General features: G+C 37.1%; 1 gene segment (V, D, J or C); it reads left to right on the forward strand.

Annotated features, from left to right (window-relative positions):
* The first annotated feature begins 2,394 nt into the window (after window positions 1-2,394).
* Window positions 2,395-2,607, forward strand: part of LOC126495212 (Ig heavy chain V region 3-like) — a 160,993-nt gene continuing 160,780 nt past the window's right edge. Inside the window, 1 exon segment of the V gene segment in view lies at window positions 2,395-2,454. Within this exon segment, the coding sequence occupies window positions 2,409-2,454 (46 nt within the window).

Raw genomic sequence — 2,607 nt, forward strand, 5'->3', positions numbered from 1 at the left:
TACAGTACAGATTGAAATCAGGGATGGTGATACCCCAAGAAGTTCTTTTATTGTACAAGGTATTGTTAGCTATCAACGACCTGATTTCTAAAGTCACACAGAAGTTTACACTTACTTCAACATGTGACTATAGACTACCCTTTCCCCACATGCATGCTTGTATTTGGGGTCTTTTATTTTTTTTGTTTACAGTAATTCTTATTGAGGCAATAATGTATCATTGGTGTTGTTTTAATCTGAATTTCATGGGTGAACTAAGGACTCTGGATGCAGGCCATAGAGAATCAGTCTTGAACTGAACAGGAAATTCTCCCTGCTGGTTATATTTTCTACTGCAGGAAGGTGCTGTGAAGCCTGCAGGGAGAGAAAGACATCAATACTCCCACACAGTACCAGGCCTTGAAGTCTATTCTATCAGCCTCCAGGTAATATGTACCAATTAATGATTACTGTTACATGCTGAATAACTGCTTTCTAACTGGATTTGTGACTGCTCCACAGGAAAGACACCATCCCAGGTAAACATGTTCAAAAAGTCTTGAATAGGAATGATACAGCCCAAGTAGACCATAGTTGTATTGCTGATGGTCATGTTGTCTAACTGCCTATAAATATATATGTTTATATATAATAAATTAGTGTTGGTTTCAGTCTTGATCACAGAAGCATATGTGTGAAGTGTGTAATGATCATTGTCGACATCCATGACTGGTCAAAGTGCAGAGAATGAATGACTGAGTATTCAGTCTCAGTGTCTCCTCTCTGTCAACCCCCCCTTTCCCCAAATCAAAAGTCATCATGAAACAGAGAAATCAATGAGTGTAAGCTTCAGAGAATGAGGCTGAATGTCATGGAATTCTATCTACAGTGATTGACATGTTCTCATTGCACAAACAACCTCTTAGCAGCTGTTTTTATGAGCCTAAGTCCTGCACAAAATCTTATCAGTTAAAATTACAGTGTGAAAGCCTGTGGAAAGGCTTAGCAGGTAAATGTTTCTCTTTTCCAAACTGACAATATTAGTTTGATTTCTGAAAGCCACCTCTTAGAAGAAGAGAACTGAACTCCATAAGTTGGCTTCTAAGTTCCTGGGGCCATGTGTGCCCTGTCCCCTGCCCCTACTAAACAAAGTATATCTTAAAAGACTACAACATAGGTGGGGGAGGGACTCCAGATGGATCAGTGCCAGCAGACGAGATGTTAGCATAAGAAGAATGTGTAGGAAATTAGAATCATTTTTTTTTACAAGTGTGTCCACTTGGTCTTTACTTATGAGGTAGAAGATAGCACCCACCATATCCATACAGACAGCATTTATTAGATTTACTAAGTTATTCATTAATAAACAAAAGAGATCAATGTGTTAGAAGAAAGACTTTTTGTTTTTGGAGATCATAAGGGGAATAAGAAGGATATAGTAGATGAGAATATGATCAAAATACATTGCTTTCATAAATGAAAATTGCAAGGGATGAACAAAATTATTCTGAAATAGCAATATTCCATATGTTTAGAATTTTCATATAGGTCTATAATGTACACTGTTCATATTTACAATATAAAGTCAACCTATCATTTCCTTGACCCTCCATATCCATTTGCCACTTTTATTCCATTGGGCATTTTCAGTTCTATGTCCTTCCATACGTGCCTTGACAATTATTTCTAACTGTATGATATCTAAGGACTACAAATAGGACTCAGACAATATCTGTTTCTGAGAGGGTCTTAGAATACTTAATAATGTCATTACCAATTGCATCCATTTTCTTCAAAATTATATAAGATCCTTATATATTACTGATGAATAGAATTTTTATAGCATATATATATATATAATGTTTACTTGATATAGTCATTTGTTCAAAGACATGTAGTTTGTTTCTATAATTTATCTACTGTAGACAATTCTGCAATAACATTTGTCTGCAAAAATTTCTGAAACATTTTCTCTTTTGATCATTTGTGTAAGTGTTTTACTATGCAATCTTCTGGAGAGACACTTGCCACCTTCATGTATATGAGAAAAGACTAGTAGTTCTTATAATTTACAAGTTTTGAAATCCTTTTCACAACTACTAACTGTACATCTTTTGTCACAAGAGGAATAACTGTCTCTGTCTGAAGTCTCTTTTTGAACTGAGAGCTTATGTCTTGAAGTTACATCCACAGGTCTACACAAGGCTTGGGGATATAGTATGGGTTTCATTTACTTAAACAAAATTAGAACTGGACTTTAGCATCCTGCTGCCTGATCCAAGGTCAACTACCTCTTTCTTCTAAAGCTGTTCTAGGACCTTCGCTGCTTATGAATATACAAATTACATGGTAAATATAGAGATGTCCACACTCCAGACAACATATGATCAGTGTCCTCTCCACAGTCACTGAGCACACAGGACCTTACCATGGAGTGGAGCTGGACCATTCTCTTCTTCATGTCACTAACAACAGGTAAAGGGGCATTCCAGTTCCAAATCTGAATAGGAAACAGGGACAGAGGTGACAATGACTCCTAAACTGTCTTTTCTCTACAGGTGTCCACTCCCAGGTACAGCTGCAGCAGTCTGGGCCTGAGCTTGTGAGGCCTGGGACCTCAGTGAAATT

Source organism: Alexandromys fortis, unplaced genomic scaffold (assembly GCF_014885135.2).
Source record: "Alexandromys fortis isolate MF-2015 unplaced genomic scaffold, M_Fortis_MF-2015_v1.1 scaffold_333, whole genome shotgun sequence".
Taxonomy (NCBI): Eukaryota; Metazoa; Chordata; class Mammalia; order Rodentia; family Cricetidae; genus Alexandromys; species Alexandromys fortis.